This window comes from Lissotriton vulgaris, chromosome 11, assembly GCF_964263255.1.
Source record: "Lissotriton vulgaris chromosome 11, aLisVul1.2, whole genome shotgun sequence".
Taxonomy (NCBI): domain Eukaryota; kingdom Metazoa; phylum Chordata; class Amphibia; order Caudata; family Salamandridae; genus Lissotriton; species Lissotriton vulgaris.
This window is the reverse complement of record NC_141699.1, coordinates 950,647,899-950,666,056: the sequence shown is the minus strand read 5'-3', so window position 1 is coordinate 950,666,056 and position 18,158 is coordinate 950,647,899. Positions and strand designations below refer to the sequence as shown.

Below are 18,158 nucleotides of genomic sequence, written 5' to 3'. Positions count from 1 at the left end.
AAAAGCCTCAAATCTCTCAAATTCTGGTAATCGCTCTCTACATGTTTTCTCAGTTTCCATGTACGCAGGGATGTATGGTATAGTATTTCTATAGTGCAAACCTGATCAAAATGCAGTGGAGTGCTGTATAGGGTAAAAGACAATCATAAAGTCAATGATTGATTAGAGAGTTAGATGGTTGAGGGCGGTTAATGCATAATAATATAATGTTCTTTTGAGAGATGAGACTTCAACGCCTTCCTGAATTGGAGTAGTGTTTGGGCAGTCGTGATGCGAACAGAAATGCTTATGATGGCACACGTTGGTCTTGCATTTACACAGCAAGTGCTCATAGCCACTGTATTTTATTTTAAAGTTCTCAGTTGCAATTACAGTGTGCAGCTCCATCTCAGATTTTCTGCCTGTACATTGCTGAAAAAAGTTAGTACATTTATTTGGTTGAATTATGTATTTCAGATATAATGTGATTAGACCAAACGAGACTTCAACAATTTTGACCCAAGATTTGGAGTATTTATTGCAAAAAAATGATCCCAATATGGATTTAAATGAACAACTTAAAACAGATCTGCACAAAAAGAGAACCACCTCAAGATACCTTGAAATGCAGGTAAAGGAATAGAGATTGCGCTATTTATGCAGAATGTTACTAATGGCATGTTTCAATTTTAAATCTACTTCAAATTATGTGTCTTATCATGCATCCAATGGTTTCAGCTATATCTATATCCATAGCTTTATTAATGGTTTTGCATGCAGTGAATGGATGTAATTCGCTTTCATGAAATATGACCAGATTTTGACCCTGCTTTATCACAATTGCGGTATAAGTAGGTTTCAAGTCCACTGGAATGTACTCTTTGTTTCCCCTCTGAAAGGCAGTGCTGTTACAAATGGGGTCTATAGTTGGCAGTGGTTTGTACACTATCCAAATAGGGACCCTCACTTTAGTCATGGTAAAGGAGTTACACAGCTATAACCTCTGGCCAATCCCCATGGTAACTTGGCACAGAGCAGTCAGGCTTATTCCAGAGGCATTGTGTAAAGTATTCACACACACACACACACACACACACACACACACACACACACTCACTGCACACCCACACAACACAGACACCACGCACACCTCAAAATATAAATTTTAAAAGATTAGGCAAGTTTATTTATTTATTTAGGAAGCTTATAAAGCCCGCAGCTACCCCCAAAGGGGGTGTCCCGGCGCTGTGAAATACATGTTATTCATGAGGAGGAACTACCAGGTGCATGTCCATCATAACCCGGAACCACAGGGGGCCTCAAAGGATAAATAGTCCATATAAATCAATGGATACTTTCATTTTGGCACAAAGAACCTTAGAAGTGTAAAATAAATCAAAGACTGTGCAAGGTGCAAGGGAGGTGAGGCACCAAAAAAACAAAGCGATGCGTTGGTTCCTTACTACACAGGGGAGGTGAGGCGTAGGTGCCTTATTGGCAGGGGAGATGGTGCCTTTGGTTCCATACTGGCAGGCAAGGTGATGCGTCAGTTTCTAGACACAGGGTAAAGCAAAGTCCAGTCCTTTCACTCCCAGTACACCGCAAGCAGCAGGCCTGCACAACAAAGCAAAAGGCAGAGTGCCAGTTCCTCCTACAGCATCAGCTTTTCTTCCTGGCCGAATGTCCTCAATCCAGAAGTGTTCTGATTTTGGGGTGTCGGAATTCCAATACTTTTACCCTTTTTGCCTTTGAAGTAGGCAAACATCAAAGGAAGGTCTTTGTAGTGCACAAAACCCTGCCTCTCACTGCCCTGGCTCCAGACACACTAAAAGGGGTGCAGACCGCTTTGTGTGAAGATAGGAACAGCCCTTTCGAGGGGTCAGTGACCACTCCTCCCACCCCTATAGCTGAGGAAGACCCATCAGCCTGGAGATTGGCCCTCAGGATATGAAAGGCACACCTCCGATCCCTTTGTTTAACTGTCCAGAGTGAATGCACAAGAGCCCAACTGTCAGCCAATCCAGATTTTTTTTAAGACTTGAAAGTATCCGATATCGGAGTGCCTTACATGAGCACCCGTTTCGTTAAAGGCAGACTCATTCATTTTTTTTGTTAAGCTCGGGGAGACTAAGTGATTTGCCCAGAATCACAGGATGTTGAGCGCCATTGCCGAAACTCGAACTTGGTTCCCGAGCTTCGAGGTCGACTGCTGTAGCCGGTAGGCCACATCGTACGGACAGGCAGAGACACAGAAAGGTTAAGCAATAAAATGCACACTTTCTAAAAGTGCAAAAACAACAATTGATGGACAGAATGCAGAACAATGTCATACATTCACCCCAGTACAGAGATCTGGGCCTAAATCCATCGTTTTTTTTCAATCCACACCACCCCAGTTCAGACATGGCCATATGCAAATCAGCCTTGACCCAGTACCTCATGGGAACAGTCCAGCCCAAACTGCCAAGCCATGTCTTCCATGGACCGGAATCAAGCATCCTAGGACCGGTTTCTGGCTATCAGCCGTCTTCAGCCAGGATAGCTTGACTCCAGTGGTGTAGTGAGCTCGGGACCCACGTCTGAGCATACCCTTCCCAAATAGGGTGAACAGCAAAACAAACAAGATAATGGACAGAATGTTGCACAATGACAAAACATTCACCCCCAGTCACAGATCTGGGTTTAATCCATCGTTATTTTGCTCACCAAACCACACAGGTTCAGACATGGCCATATGCAAATCAGTCTTGACCCTGGGCCTCATGGGAACAGTCCAGCCCGAACTGCCATGACCTTATACAGGAGGGAAAACTAATAACAAATACATCTATCAAATGTGCACTCGATGCGGCTGATAAGGCATCTCGTGCTATTAGTACCTACCAGCATTTTGCTATGCAGGCACGCTTGCCTCCGAATCCTGTTTCCGGTCCAGGGAAGGCATGGCTTGGCGGTTCGGCTGGACTGTTCCCATGAGGCACAGGGTCAGACTGATTTGCATATGGCCATGTCTGAACTGGGGTGGCAGAGTGGGCTAAAGAACAGTGATGAATTAAACCCAGATCTGTTGAGTGGGTGTGAGTGTTTGATTGGTTCAGATGCTCCGTACATCACCACCCCCTTTTGTACCGCTTTGTTTGCCATAAGTTGGCAGGGTATGCTCAGACGTGAGTCCCTTGCTCACTTTGCCACTGGATTCAAGCAAGCCGGGCTGAAGACGGCTGAAATGCCAGAAACCGGCCCTCAGAAGCTTGTTTCCAGGGAAGGCATGGCTTGGCAGTTCGGGCTGGACGGTTCCCATGAGGGACAGGGTCAGACTGATTTGCATATAGCCATGTCTGAACTGGGGTGGCAGAGTGGGCTAAAGAACGGTGATGGATTAAACCCAGATCTGTTGACTGGGTGTGAGTGTTTGATTGGTTCAGACGCTCCGTCCATCACCACCCCCTTTTGTACCACTTTCTAAAAGTGGACATTTTCAAACATGCAATGTAAAAACTAGTTTCTTCAAAAGATGTGTTAATAGATTGTGAGTTTAGAAACCCAAAATATCTATCTGCTTCTACTGGGAAATGACACTTAAAAGATATTTCATGGCAATCCCCATTTTATCCTAGGGGAGAGAGAGTCTTTGCAATAGTGAAAAACTAAATAAGCAGTATTTCCCTATTAGGACATGTAAAACACAACAGCACAAGTCCTATCTTTTAAATACACTGCACAACCTGCCCATGGGGCTGCCTTGGGTCTACCTTAGGGATGACATTTTTATGAAGTAAAAGGGAAGGTTTTGGCCTGGCAAGTTGGTGCACTAGCTAGGTCGAAATGGTAGTTTAAAACTGCACACCAGAACCTCCAGTAGCAGATCTGAGACATATTTGCAAGGCTACTCATGTGGGTGGCACAAACTGTGCTACAGGCCCTCTAGTAACATTTGAGTTACAGGCCCTGGGCACACCTTGTGCACTTTACTAGAGACTTACTAGTAAATAAAATATGCCAATCATGGATAAACGAATCACCAATACATTTTACAAAAGGAGCACTTGCACTTTAGCACTGGTCAGCAGTGGTAAAGTGCCCAGAGTTCTAAAATCAGCAAAAACGAAATTCAGCACACAGTCAAAACCAGGAGGTCAGAAGCAAAAATACAGGGGAAATCACACTAAAAGATACCAGTTCTAACAAGTGCTTTTAGTGCCCCTTTGTTGATACCTTTGTAAAAGCCATCCATTTTCCAGCTTCCTTTAGCTAGAGTTTTAGGAAGTGAAGTTACGTGAATCTCCTAATGAATCTATACATATTTCACAGTGGAATCGTTATTCAGTTCTGTAAATAAACAATGATGCAACAGTGGTGAAATGTTTTTCAGTCTGTAAAATGTGGGGCGTGGCTTATTTCTATCTGTAAGAATGCTGGATGCTGAAAGATTTAGCACCGCCATAAGAGGTGCAGCCAGTAAGATGTGGTAGTTAAGGGAAATACAGACACATTTTTGGTGGTGTAAAGAATCCAAAAGGTTTGAGAACTTACTCCTACCTTGTGTGTAGGTTTTTTGATTCATTTTATTAAAACTTTGGAAATTCTCTAAAGACTGTCCAATTCTGCTATTCATTAACTGTGCAAGTTTGATATCAAAACCCCAGTGGGTCTCCAACTCTTTAAGAGCTATTGCCATAATAACTGGCATGACAATGGTTATTTCTAAAACAAAAGTGAGGGACCTACATCCAACCAAAGAATGTAACCAGTATTGTACATTGGCGAGAATTTGCCTTGAGAAGGGCAAATGTATTTGATTAGCTTGGTGTCCATTTTGAGTCTATTTTGCTGCAAGGTTTACTTATTTTTATTTTTTTACACATGACTGGAAGTTATTTACAGAAAGGATATTATGATGCTACATGCAAATGTTTTTTTTTATACAAGGAAAACCATTTGTAGGTCTTTCAAAGTATGACTTAAGAGATTTTAAATAGTTTCACATATTCGTTTTTAAGTACTTACAGCCTGAACACTTGGTTGTGTGTATAAAACGCTCCTTCATGTAGAAATGTTAATGATTAATTTTTGTCTTTCAGCGATTTCGCCAGAAGCTTCCTTCATTTGCGATGAGAGAGGTAAACTGCTTTAAAAAATGTTGCCAGAATGTTTAAGCAAAGTGTTCAGTCAGACTGGTGGTTGTTTGAAATTGTTAAATTCGGAGTGTAATTCAGCAATAAGGTGCTAGAGAATCTCCTCCGTGATTGAGGCAGTCTAGTTAAATATGATAGATTTAGTATACACTATATCCATTTCATGTGTTTTACCATTTAATTCGAATTCTGTAGCAACCTCTCTTGTCCTCAGTATGGGTCAGCCATGCCTTGTTGATTTGCATATTCTTTCCTGGAAAGTGGAAAATGTAGAATGGAATATTTTTCCAATTGCTTCTCTTTCAGTTTTATATCTCTGAGTTTACCCTTTTCAAACACCAATGCTTATTGTCCCACACCTGCAGTGTGAGGCAGTGGACTGTAGCCCAAGCCAATTTTTTTTAAGTGAATTGCTCATATTCAAACTTATTGGTGTCCCCTATTTTGTGTAAATTGTGCATGTTTGAAACTGGCTTGAGTAAAAAATATCACACCGAGGACTAGCAATGCATTGAGCAGGCATCTTGGATGACTTTAGTAACTGAGGGCATACCTAGATCACCATTTTCATGCAGAGGGCTGCTCAGTATTTTGAATAGCTCCAGAATTCCATCTGAACAAATACAAATTACAGAGACTCACAGAACAACATGAGCAATCCAGACCGAGATCAATGGGGAATTCTAGTTCAACCAGTATCAATATGGACGTATAAATTAATTTGTCTAAAGAAACTATTGGAAGCTCATATTAGATACCTCTGGACCCTTTATATGTTCCAGTAGTAAGAGCACTTCAAAATATACTTTATTCGCTTTACATTTTTAGAAACCATAAAAGTTATGTAGTCCAGAATACAATACAAACGCATAATAAAACACATAAAAGATTGTTGCCCTACAGCGAGACGTAAACAGGGAATTGACTTCTTCATTATGGTGATGTGGATGGCATCTTTAAATACATTATTATATAAAAAAAAGAACAATAAAACACAATATCCAGTTAAAAATCTAGGCTTTTTCTACATTTCATTGCACATTTTAGGAAACCGACCACAAAGGGAATACAGTTAAGGTTCAACAGCTGCAGATAAAAAAGAGCTGAACGTACTTGCTTAGAATTTAACTTTTGTAAAATAGGTTTTAAATAAAGGGATCTGGGCATTTCATAATATTTACAAAGGAACATAAAGTGGAGCAAATTCTGAGGAGACTTATTGTCGCAGCCACAGGATGATAACACTTTACCTTTGTGACTTCCCCTTGGTACTGCTAGTAACAGATGAAAAAGAATCAATCTAAACCTGGTAAGTAGGAATCGCTCATAAGCAGATATTGGCAGGGACAAGTATGGTTCCATATCTGGGGAGGTTTTAAGCATCAGGTGTGACCGGACACTAGGCTTCAACAGTTCTTTCTCCTCCCTATCCATACATTTGTTGAGAATAAAATAATGTTTAATGAGTGTTATATCCTTTCTGGTTATACCTTCAGGTTTTGTGAATAAGTCCAGATGTCCCAAGTTGCTAAAACAGGTTGTTAAGTACTTAATCCAGGGAATTTTGGATCTATGATCTAAATTTAAAATGTCCCTCATAAGATTATGTGTAAGACCTAGGTGCTTGTTGAGCCAACATTGAAGCCAAAAAGTCAGCGGGCGTAAAGCCAGGGTATCACTTATGTAGGGCAAACCAGTTTCTTCGTGGACTGACAGGTTAGCTGTCCCCTTTGGGACACTCAGTAATTGTTTTAGGAAGTTATTTTCAGTCACCTGGAGGCCTACAAGGCCGGAATATACCCAAATATCGCTCCCGTAGCTGGCTATAGATAAACTTTTTGCTTGATATATTTTTAACAACGACGCCACTGGTCGGTTGCCCATTTTAGTGGCAAATCCGAAAATTGTGGCGTTTGCCCTAGTGAATTCGCCCCTTTTTTTATTTAAAAGTGCTACCCAGTTAAGCCGGTGATCTAAAAGAACGCCCAAATAGGAGAAAGTTGAACAGTTGGGCACTCTAGTTCAATTCACCATAAAGGTGTTCTTCTTGTTGGAACTAGGCCCCACCTGCATCACATAGGATTTGGTGTTATTTATGACCAAGTCTCGCTTGGTCATAAATCCATTGAAGGCGTCAAGTAGGGTTTGTAAACCCTTAGGGGTGCGTGCGAGGAGGACTGCGTCGTCCGCATAAAGCAAAACTGGCAGTCCTCTCCGTCCCACATAAGGGTAATCAGCCCCTGTGTCCAGCAAAACTCCTTCTAGGTTGTTAATATATAGATTAAAAAGAAAGGGCGCTAAGATGCACCCTTGTCGTAGGCCCCTTTCTGTGTTAATGTTCCTGGATACCTTCAGGTCTGTTGTGTATCTAATGTTGGCCTTGGTATCTCTGTGGAGGTCCCTTAGGAAGTCCACCAGGGATCGCTCCACCCCCATGGCCTCCATGGACTGCCCTCAGCTTTCCTCGGTTGAAACAGTCAAAAGCAGAGGAAAGATCCATGAAGGCCGTGTAGATCGTCCCAGGGCGGGCGATGGTGTATTTACCTAAGATCAGATAGAGGTTAGGACACTGGACCATTGTCGAGTGGCCTGGGCGAAACCCGTCCTGAATGCCGAGATTATCTTGTGCTCCTCAGCCCAGGTACTCAGTCTCTTTAAGATGGCTCCCCCTATAACCTTTACTACTGAATCAATCCGGGAAATCGGCCTGTAGTTCATCACACTATTGCGGTCTCCTTTCTTATAAACTGTTACTTTTGTGAAAACTCCCCAGGATGTTGGGCATCCTTCCTTGGCTGCTGCGTTTCCCACTGCGGTCAAGATCAGGGCCCAGAAAGAGGGGCTAGATTTAAAAAGGTCCGGAGGAATACCATCCGGACCAGGGACCTTTTTATTTGTGAGTTGATTTATAGCCACCTCTATTTCTTTAGAAGAAAACCTCGTTTTCCGCAAGATTCTAATCTGGGAGTTATTCCTGGGCATGATTTTTAAACCTGCCTTTAATTCTCTTGCTGCTTTTGAGCATAAGTGGCAGAGCCATCTCGGATCTTTAGATGGGCCCGGTCTACCTGGGGCTGATAGTAAGCCTTCTACTTTAATAGCAATGCCCTCAAAGGATTTTAATATTCCTGGAGCCATGGAATCTACATTGAGGCAGCAGGAAAATTCTGCTGCACAGGTAGCCTTTAATGTGTCATGAAAAAGGGACGGTATTATTTTGCTCCATTTAATCCGTCACCCTCCGTCAATTGGTTTTAACGTGTCGGCTCTTTGTGCTTTTCCCTTTTTTTTTCTATATGCTTCCTCCCATTGTCACACAAACAGGGTTATGGTCGCTCTGTGCGGTTGGAGTTATAGAAAAACCCTGTAGGAGGGGTACTATGGACCTAGACAAGAAAATGTGGTTAATGAACGAACCACTGCCTCTGCCTTTAAACTTTGGGTGACTTTGTTTGCTGAGTGGTGGAGCAAAACTTAGAGCGGAAAATAAGTCCCACTCTTTGAACACCCTGTCTTGTGTGCTCAAAATGAAGTCCTGTTACCTTTGGGCAACCCATAGATCCCATAGTGTTCAACTTGGGGTCACCACAGGGATGAACATTAAAATCTCCTACAATTAGCAGATTGTTAATTTGGGAGCTGCGGCCCTGTTTTATAAAGATATTCAACTTAGTGATCCCACAGCTCTCATCTTTATGGGTAGCATTATAAAAGTTTATCACATGGAGGGTACTGTCTTTTTGTCCCAGGGAGATGGCCTGGATATTTCTGTTATCAGAAGGGATAGCCCTAATGCTACATCTAAGTGCCAGTGATACAAAAAGTTCCAAACCACCCCTGGCCCTTCCACTAGTGGGATTGATCGCTGGGACAAAAAGGGCTTTAAAACCCTTTTTACTGTTAGTAAGCCAGGTGTCTTGTAAACATATTAACGAGAAGTTGCTAACAAACTTCACCCACAAGGGGTCAGTATCCTTTCCTGCCGACCCCGCGATGTTCCAAGAAATTACATTATTTACATATTTATTCCCCTTAATACCGGGGGTGACTACCCGAAGGGGGGCAGATACAACTATTTCAGGGGAATTAAATTCTTGAAGCCCATCTGCTGTACGGGAGACTTGATGATCTAATTTGTCTCCCTCTGGTACGGGCTCCGACACTGAGCTCTTGACCTGGGGGGAATTAATTTTGGATAAAGTATGTTCGAGGCATATGAGCTGCAGATCCTACACTTAGCAATAGATCACCACCTGGTGTTGGGCTCGGATGATTGCAGGTTGTTGTCTTTTTGGAAGAAGTCTTTGTAGTCACTAGATAGGTGACTCCTCCCTTGGACAATACTGCGCATGGTCATCGACTCCATCCTCAGATTGTTTTTTTCCGCCACTGGGTTCGGATGAAAGTTTTCTGCTCCTCCTAGAAAAGACTTTTTCTGCATTTTCGAAGCGAGAAACTTTAGATAAACTTATTTCGACATCGAATAGACTTTTCGACATCACCAGCTACATTCCGGTGCGTCGACTTGGGCCTATCGGCGCCGTACGGCCTACTCTTCATGGACAGAACTCCATTCAAGAGATGCCCGGTATATCAAGCAAAATTTCCTCATAGCGACCATCACGAGGTTTGCAACCTCTGTCTCTCGCCAGTACACGACGAGTCGACCTGCACAGCCTGTGCCTCTTTCCGATCGAAGAAAACTATTCGGGATCGGAGGGCCCGTCGACACGAAATGAGAAGATCAGCGCCAGCACCTGAGGCCATCTTTGAGGAGGAGATCGTCGCAGAAGACATCTCAAAGGACGAAGATCCAATCGAAGATATCTCCGAAGACGAGGCTCCACTCGTCGCCGAGGAAGACTTGCCTGATCTCCAGATCATATCGGGGGCAGAGGACTCTGACGATTCGATTCCATCTCGGCAACCTGTGAGTACCACTGCCCCCGCACAACACACACTACCCAAGAAAAAGGCAGCGGTCGGCACTCCGCCCATGGGGCCCAGTCGAGACCGAAATTTACCCTCCGACGCCCCGCCTTCGGACTCGGCTCCGAGGAAAAAGACTACGCCTTCCGGTGCTTCGGCGCCGAAAAAACATCACATGCCAATTCCACCTCCTCCATTGGCACCGAAACATACTTCGACACCAAAGGATTCTTCGACGCCTAAGCCAAAACGCCCTTCGGTGCCCAAAGTCAAAGACCCTTCGGCACCTGAACCAAAAGACACATCGGTGCCAAAGCCTAGAACCGTACCCGACCCGAAATAAAGAAGGGAAGCCAGATTCCGGCGCCGTAGGCCCAACAAAACCTGTCTCCACGCCGAAATCTACAAAATCGGTACCAAAGTTTTCAAGGCATGATACAGACAAGCCTAAAACACCTTCGACACCTAAGAAATTGCCACAGGACTCGATCACTTCTTACAGGGCAAAAAACACTAATCAACCTCTATTGGCACCGAAAAAATCGACGCCAAAGAAGATTGTGGAACAAGAAGAACTGTTTAAACCAGATCCTAAACAGAAAAAGGTCTATATTAATCCAAAAACTGGACATCTGGAAGCAATTCCATATAAGAAAAGACCAGCAGACACACCACTTACACCTGTGGTTCCTGCCAAAAAGGACTGTGCAACTTCTCCAATACACCCTTCCTCTCCTTCACCTTCTTCCTCTCCTAATCCTTACATTGAACTTATAACTTCTCCAGTTCAATCTCCTGCATCATCACACCACACTGATGAAGAGTATGATTTAGGTGAGGGCAATGACGTAACATACCCTTTAGATGAGGATGTCAACCCACAAAATCCCAAAGAGGACGAGGCATATGGTTTTACACCAGACATCCCTGAGCCTCAGTACTACCCAACAAAACCTTCCCCTACAGAAGATAGTATTGGGTTTAATCATTTATTAAACAGAGCTGCCCTTTACCATGGGGTGTCAATGCACTCTGATGCCATTGAGGAGGATTTCTTACTAGACACTTTTGAGCAGTCACAAAGATCCAATCAAATATTACCTATAATCAAAGGGGTTATTAAGCATGCTCCAGATATTTTTAAAGATCTAGTAAGATGTAGAGTGCTAAATCCCAGAGTAAATCCCAGAGTAGAAAAGAAGTATAGACCAGCACCAGCTGATCCGGTCTATATTAAGGGACATCTGCCATTGGACTCTTTGGTAGTGTCAAATGCACGTAAAAGAGCAAACTCCCAAACTTCTGGTGACACGCCCCCCCCCTGACAAGGAATCAAAAATTATTGATGCGTCGGGGGGAAAAAGGATTGCTGCACAAGCAGCAAACATATGGTGCATAGCAAACACAAGCTTTACTCTCACGCTATGACAGGGCTCACTACGACCAACTAGAAAAGTTAATGGAACATCTCCCTGATGAATACAAAGATCAGGCAGCAGAGCTCTTACAAGAAGTCAAACTAATATCTAATGCCTCAATTAAATGCGCATGGTTACGCATTTCAGGTTTTAAACCAGAGGTACAGACTACCATCCTGAACCAGCCCTTTAATCAAAACCAGTTGTTTGGGCCGGAGGTAGACAACACACTAGAGAAAATGAAAAAGGACACAGACACAGCTAAGTCTATGGGTGTGTTACAATCCACCCAAAATAAAGGTTCTTTTCGCCGCTCCTTCTATAGAGGAGGTGCAAAGCAAACAAGCACAGAGACCACATAATCTTCTAAAACAAACACGCAAACCTCCTCTAATAAAGGATACTTCAGAGGAGTATACAGAGGCAACAACAACAAGGGAAGAGGCAGAGGTAATAACAACAACTGCTCCTCTTCCACTCCCAAACAGTGACTTCCCTCTGCCTCCCCTACAGCATTCCACTCCTGTAGGGGGCAGACGTTCACAGTTCCTACCTGTCTGGAACTCCATCACAACAGACAGGTGGGTAAGACAAATTATCCAACATGGTTACTGCCTAGAACTCACAGCAACCCCCCCCAAACATACCACCCAGGTAGCGTCCAATGTCCACAAACCATATAACTCTGCTTCAACAGGAAGTTCTAGCACTTCTACAAAAAGTGCTATTCAAGTAGTTCCTTTAGAGGAACAAGGAACAGGAGTTTACTCCCTGTACTTCCTAATTCCAAAAAAGGACGGGACATTAAGACCAATTCTCAACCTCAGGTCCCTCAATCACGACATACAATCGGATCATTTTCACATGATCACTTTACAACAAGTACTCCCATTACTACAGCAGGGAGATTTTCTGTCCACACTAGACCTAAAGGACACCTACTTTCACATTCCTATACATCCTGCGCACAGGAAGTATCTAAGGTTTGTTCTACAAGGACAACACTATCAGTTCAAAGCCCTCCATTCGGGGTCACAACAGCACCACACGTGTTTACAAAGTGCTTAGCAGTAGTAGCAGCACATCTCAGAAGACAACAAATACATGTCTTCCCTTACCTCGACGACTGACTCATAAAAGCAAGATCGTTCAACCAGTGTATACAACACACAAAACAAACAATTCAGACATTGCACAACTTAGGGTTTACGATAAACGACACCAAGTCGCACCTAGAGCCTTCGCACGCTCATCAATATCTAGGAGCTACTATAGACACATCTACAGCTCTAGCGTATCCCAGTCAAGCCAGAATTCAAAGCATTCAGAACTTAGTCTCCCTTTTTTCAATGCCAGCACTCTCTCCAAGCCAGAGTGTTCATGAAACTAATAGGCATGATGGCATCTTGCATCTTTATAGTTCCTCACGCAAGGCTGCAAATGCGCCCACTACAAGAATGCCTAGCACAACAGGGGAATCAGGCTCAAGGTCAGCTCACAGACCTGGTGTTGGTAGACAGCCGTACATATCGCTCTCTGCAATGGTGGAACACCAAAAACTTGACAAAGGGACAGCCGTTCCTAGACCCTGTTCCACAAATAGTGCTCACGACAGCCGCATCCCTCACAGGATGGGGAGCCCATCTCTTGCATTATACCACACAGGGTCAGTGGAACAATCAACAGAAACAGTTCCACATCAACCATTTGGAGTTGCTAGCAATTTTCCTAGCGCTCAAAACTTTTCAAGTACAAATACGAAACAAAGCTGTTCCAGTCCGGAAGGACAATATGACAGTCATGTATTATATACAAAAACAGGGGGGAGGACACTCTCTGCAACTGTCCCAGCTTGCACAGAACATTTGGAGATGGGCCATCCCTCAAAACATACACCTGACAGTAGAACACCTTCCAGGAATTCACAATCAGATAGCAGATCTGTTGAGTCGTCAGTCACAACAGATTCACGAATGGGAGTTGCACCCACAAGTTCTACAACCATTCTTCCAAATGTGGGGGCATCCACAGATAGACCTGTTTGCCACCCACGAAAATGCAAAATGCCCAACCTTCGCCGCCAGGTTTCCACACCCACGGTCGGAGGGGAATGCAATATGGATGAACTGGTAAGGCAGATTTGCGTACGCTTTTCCGCCTCTCCCACTCATTCCACTAGTAGTACGCAAGCTCAGACAACAGTCTCTCAAACTAATACTAGTGGCCCCCACATGGGCATGTCGGCTGTGGTTCACCACGCTACTAGATCTCTCACTGGTTCCACATCAGAAATTACGGCTCACGCCATCCCTATTAACACAGAACCATGGAGAAATAAAGCACCCAGAACCAAGCCAACTGAATTTGGCGATCTGGCTCCTGAAGTCCTAGAGTTTGGTTACTTAAACTTACCACCAGACTGTATGAATATAATTAAAGAAGCTAGAAGACCCACTATCAGAGCATGTTATGCTGCTAAGTGGAAAAGATTTGCAATATACTGTAACAACAATCACATTGATCCACTGGATGTTTCCATCCAAAATATCATTTGTTACCTTCCACACCTACAAAGGTCCAATTCGGCTTATTTTTCCATACGCCTGAATCTGGCAGCAATTGCAGCGTATTTACAAAATAGACAACATCTATCTCTCTTTAGAGTACCTGCAATAAAAGCATTTATGGAAGGATTAAAACGAATAATCCCACCTAGGTTACCACCTGCTCCAGTATGGAACCTAAATGTGGTCCTTACAAGACTCATGGGCCCCCCTTTTGAGCCTTTACATAAGTGTGAACTGCAATTCCTAACATGGAAAACTGCCTTCCTTGTTGCCATCACCTCTCTCAGAGGAGTTAGTGAAATACAAGCATTCACAATAGAAGAACCATTTTTTCAAATACATCCTAACAAAGTGGTTCTTAGACCCAATCCTAAATTCCTGCCAAAAGTGATTACTCCTTTTCACCTTAACCAATCAGTAGAGTTACCAGTGTTTTTTCAAAAACCAGACTCTGTTGCAGAAAGGGCTCTACACACCTTTTGAATGATGTTAGAAGAGCTCTACTATACTACACAGACAGGACTAAATCCTTCAGATAGACAAAACAACTATTTGTATCTTTCTCTCCCCCACACATAGGCAATCCCATCTCTAAAGGAGGAATTGCCAGATGGATTGTAAAGTGTATTCAAATATGCTATCAAAAAGCTAAACGTACACTAACCGTTCCTCCTAGAGCACACTCCACTCGCAAACTAGGAGCCTCTAATGCTTTCTTAGGAAACATACCACTAGAGGACATATGCAAGGCAGCAACATGGTCTACAATGCATACCTTCACTAAACACTATTGTGTTGATGTGCAAGCCAAGCAGCAAGCTGCGGTGGGCCAAGCTGTCCTTAAAACACTATTTCAGTATGCTGCAACGGATACAAGCGACCACCGCTAGGGGAGACACTGCTGCACAATCGTTGCTAAGTGTAGGATCTGCAGCTCATATGCCTCGAACGGAAAATGCTACTTACTAGTATGCATCTGTTCTTGGCATTTAGAGCTGCAGAATCCTACACGCCCTCCCGCCTCCCCGGGACTTGTATCCGCTCCAGTACTCATCTTAATTAGATGCACACGCATGGACATCCTTTCTCTTTACTTCTACTAACTCCATCATTTCCCATCATGGCGAAAAAACGATCTGAGGATGGAGTCGATGACCATGCGCAGTATTGTCCAAGGGAGGAGTCCCCTATCTAGTGACTACAAAGACTTCTTCCAAGAAGACAACAACCTGCAATCATCCGAGCCCAACACCAGGTGGCGATCTATTGCTAAGTGTAGGATTCTGAAGCTCTACATGCCAAGAACAGATTCATACTGGTAAGTAGCATTTTCCTTCTATCACAGGGAGTGGGGGTTACATTTGTGCTGCACAGTCAGTCAGTCGTTAAGACCAGAGATTGCTGCAAATCTGTTTGACCCCTTGAGGGGTGGGAGAAACCCATATCTAACCCTGGATGGTTCACTTGATTGTCTCGCCCATGATCGACCCAATCCCTGATGTATTCTAGGGTGAGGTGTCCTAACATGTTGCCACCCATTCCATGTGTCAAGTCGTGCTCGGTTCGGTGCCCCATAGAAAAGACCTAGGGGTAAAATCTCGATACCCGAGCCCATGTGCCCCCCACCGCACACTACTCCCCTCCGTATCTTTTCTGCTGGAGCTGTGAGGTGCCGGGTTTTTAGGAACCCGGTGGTGCCAGGGGATAACACCCGAAGACCTCTGAGTTCTCCCTGTTCCGGACCACAGAAACCAAGAGTCTTCTAGGTGAAGTCAGAGATCGAGTTTTATTGGCTGCAACCAAGTAACAAGCGTCCTAGAATTACAACAGCACGGGTCGTAAGTTCTCAGGAGACTGTTCGTTTTTACAGAACCAGCCTTCTCTTTATATACGGAAACAACAGCTGCGGGCAAGAATTCTTGAGTTTACAATACGGTCATAGACATATTTTCACAATAGAGCAAAACGCACAGTCATGTTGGCCAACCCATATTTCAGATGTCCAGTTTGTGACAGATGACCCAACCAGGTCCAGAACTCCCATCAGATATCGATGATACCTCAATAAAACAGGGCACCTCCTTGTCGTAAAACTGGTCATAAACAAGGAACATGGACAGGTGTATGTGTGTAGAAAACATGGCCTGTATGTAGTGAATGGTTTATGGCATGTTATGCATTGATGCTATCTTATTCGGCCACTGGGTGAGGAGCTGCCTAAACAGGTTTGGCTGGAGGCAGTGGAGTCAGTTTCGGCCAGGTCATGGGGAAGTCAGCTACGGTGGACGTGTCCTTTCAGATTAAGCTCGGCCTTAATCGATTGACTTATATGAGGGCAAGCCATAAGATGGATGCCGTCCACAAAATTGAGTCCGAGGGTTCGGAACGGAAACCGTGATTTAAGGGTGTTAGCATTGCTCAATCACGACGCAAATGCATAGGGATAATGTCCTAATCATTACCGGTCTGCCGATACCAAATTCGTCATGGTACGATGATATTTTGTGACACGAGTGTTGGACCTCGGTACCGGTATTACAGCAGGGTCCAGAATCTCGGAACCACAGACCCTCCTTTTGCCCTCATATTAGGCAATAACTCATGCTAATCTGAGTCCAAATCTGTATTAATGAATTCATGGAGATGCTGCTGTAGCATCATTCTGTTGCTCAATTCGTCCCTTGACACAGGCTTCCTTACACATGAAGTAGCACAGAGGCCACATATTGCTGGAGCGCACTGCACAAACAGGCAGAACATAAACAGAATGGCTAAGATCATCCCAATGAAGATCAGAGTTTTCCATCCCCAGGCAGAGATCAGTTCCCAGAGCCACCCTAGTAAGGACCAGTCCCCTTTATCCACATGAATGGAATCAGATATTTTGTGCAGTTTGGAGCTGGCCTGGTACACAGTCGGAGCATTATCAGGGATGAAAATGCAGCAACTGGATTGGATCACCCTACATACACCACCACGGTCGGCAAGTATGACATCTAGGGCAACCCTGTTCTGAAGAGTCATAAGTCGGTCCGACTGAAGCTCAGCTGTCAAGTTACTAAGGGCACCGGCCGTTTCGGTCACGGTGGATTCGACTACCCTCGTTAACTGGCGAATGTTCCTGCTGTTCACCATTGGCCCCCAAAACGGCAGAAAACCCTTTGCGAAGTCCCCGAACTCTTGACCCGCAGTGTCGTCTTGACTCTCGACACCCCTAACTGTCCTTGTCCGATGATAATCTGCCCCGGCCGTGTAGGTGGGTGGCAGCAGAAACGAGATAAAACATGTGCCCGAGAAGTCAGGGGGCAACCATGTGTATGCTTTGTCATGGCAGATGAAGTACGTACCCTTGGCCGCTAAGAATTGAGGGGAAGTTCGGGAGGCAAACACATATGTTTCCGTGCATACACTCTTACCCAATTGTGCTTTGGGATCCCTGCCAATACCTTGCAGACATAGGTGACCTAGGTGGGGTACTATCCAAACTGGGGAGGATTTCTTATTTTTCTGGCTCTTACTCAAGGAAATCCCATACTGGGTGATGTTCCATCTACTGTACGGGGTAAACTCATCTTTGGGAATCGTTCGATACGTGCCAATATCCCTGCTCATATTCCTTATCACTGCCACTAGTGCTTTGTTGCTGGAATTGCTCCCTGTGGGACGCGGGGGATATGGTTCTATGGCAAACAGAAACATTGTCTGGAAAGCCCACAGAGAACCATAGTAACTGAATGGCAGGACGAAGTAAGGGATGCCCTTATCGGTGGTGTGCGTCATAAGTCCACATATCCAACAGTTCGATATGTTCATTATAGACTGGTGCTGGTGTAGGAGCTGGATGAACGAGTTATTTACAAATTCTAGTCTTCTGGCAGACTCGTGTTCAGGTAGGGGGTGAAAGGAGTGTGTAGGAACGGTAGGAGGAGGTGTAGGCTGAGTGTTATTTACAAAGGTAACTTGAAATGTGAATAGAGTATAGCCAATCAAGAACATCGCTATGCTACACAGCATTAAAATACATATTATCAGAAATCTTTTTCTGGCCATTACAGTGCATATTTTCTTTTTATAGTTCGTGGGTCTAGCAGGTCTCTCTACCCTTGGAAACTCCATCCTCTAGTTGCTGC

The 18,158-nt window shown here is 44.2% G+C and overlaps 1 protein-coding gene across 2 annotated transcripts in view; it reads left to right on the top strand.

Annotated features, from left to right (window-relative positions):
• DHX36 (DEAH-box helicase 36) overlaps nt 1-18,158 on the top strand; it is a 378,110-nt gene that overhangs the window by 62,301 nt on the left and 297,651 nt on the right. For both annotated transcript variants that reach the window (XM_086944114.1, XM_086944115.1), the window contains exons 3-4: nt 457-610; nt 5,061-5,099. In XM_086944114.1, coding sequence (XP_086800240.1) covers nt 457-610; nt 5,061-5,099 — 193 coding nt within the window. The remainder of the gene's footprint in view (nt 1-456; nt 611-5,060; nt 5,100-18,158) is intronic.